The 1,571-nt window shown below is 43.1% G+C and overlaps 1 protein-coding gene across 1 annotated transcript in view; it reads left to right on the top strand.

The window, feature by feature from the left end:
* The first annotated feature begins 290 nt into the window (after positions 1–290).
* ADCY3 (adenylate cyclase 3) overlaps positions 291–1,571 on the top strand; it is a 2,166,879-nt gene continuing 2,165,598 nt past the window's right edge. Inside the window, exon 1 of the mRNA XM_044062394.1 lies at positions 291–1,318. Coding sequence (XP_043918329.1) covers positions 644–1,318 — 675 coding nt within the window. The 5' untranslated portion in view covers positions 291–643. The remainder of the gene's footprint in view (positions 1,319–1,571) is intronic.

Raw genomic sequence — 1,571 nt, 5'->3', positions numbered from 1 at the left:
TGCAAGGTGCTACTAGTACCATAAACAGAAAGTTTTCTTCTAAAACGACGAGTAAAATGACAGCAATGCATATACACTACCCTTGAAATCTGCAGCTCCAGTCCATTTAAACTCCACAAAACATAAACTACCAGCATAAACAATTTAATCTGCAGTTGCGACTACATTAAAAACAACTTTTCTCCTCATTCCAATTAATTTATTGCAATAGGGAAAAAATATAAACCTTTCCCAATTCAAGCTCCGTTTCGTGTGGTGTGTGTACGTCATCACGCAAGAAAGCAGCTAAGGTCACATGATAGGCTCCTGCCTGTCTTCGCTCAGTTGACAGCTAAACAAGCGTGCTTTAAGACTGCAGTTTAATAGGAGCATACACACCAGTTGTTTGGGATGCTTTCAGTTACCAGCCCGACAGCATCCAGCAGTTTTGCGTTGCCACTGAACTCGCTTACTGTTCTCAGTGCGCATGTGCGCATTACCGAGTTCCGAGACTAACTATGCTATCCCCGTTTATTTTCTCTGTTCTCTTAAAAATAATGAAGTAATTAAGTAAAACCAAAAAAGAAAAAGCACCAAAGTGGGGCGGCTGCAGCCCAGCAGCCAGTATCACGAGCCGCCCCAACATCTTTTGGGAGAATTGAGAATGCCTCGAAACCAAGCCTTTTCTGAGCCCGAATACTCTGCAGAGTACTCCGCTGACTATTCTGTGAGTCTACCCTCAGATCCAGACCATGGAGTTGGAAGGAATCATGAAGTGTCAGTACGTAATTCGGGTTCTTGCCTTTGCTTGCCACGTTTCATGCGACTTACCTTTGCTCCAGAGTCACTGGAAAACCTATATCAGACCTACTTTCGTAGACAGAGGTACGAGACCCTGTTGGTTCTGGTTGTATTTGCTGCCTTGTTTGACTGCTACATTATCATCATGTGTGCAGTGGTGTACACAGATGACAAGCTACCTTCAGTCTTGGTTGCCTCAGTGGGACTGATAGCCCACATCCTAATTTTTGTGTTGTGTAGGTTTGGGCTTCTACCTGATCGCATTTCCCGCAAGTTTGTACCCTACACTCTGTGGGTTCTAATTGCAGGCCAGATTTTCTGTTACCTAGGGCTGAATTTTGCCCACTTCCATGAAGCTAGTGACACAGTTGGATGGCAAGCTTTCTTTGTTTTCTCCTTTTTTATCACACTGCCACTGCGACTGACACCTATTGTATTGATCTCATCTGTATCTTGTGGGATTCATACACTTGTACTGGGGGTGACCATCGCACAGCAACAACAGGATTCCATCAATGGAATTGCTTTGGTCAGGCAGGTAAGAAGTATGTTAACGTCATGTCATTTGTCGTACTGCTGCGTTCAGTAATCAAGTCATCAGCAGCCGATTTCATGTGCTTTCCAAAGGGCTCATACTGATTAGCTTAGGAGTCGTGTGTGTGTGTGTAATTATAATGCATGGTACATGCACTTGCTAAAGAAAAAAAAACACAAAAATGAACACAATATATATGATTATCATATTGTGATTAGTGCAGTACTAGCCCTTCTGCAACATTCTAAGTGGTATG

The sequence above is a fragment of the Protopterus annectens genome, chromosome 2.part1, assembly GCF_019279795.1.
Source record: "Protopterus annectens isolate FY-2018-M chromosome 2.part1, PAN1.0, whole genome shotgun sequence".
Taxonomy (NCBI): Eukaryota; Metazoa; Chordata; order Ceratodontiformes; family Protopteridae; genus Protopterus; species Protopterus annectens.
The sequence above is the reverse complement of the archived record's forward strand: the minus strand, read 5'-3'. Positions and strand labels throughout refer to the sequence as shown.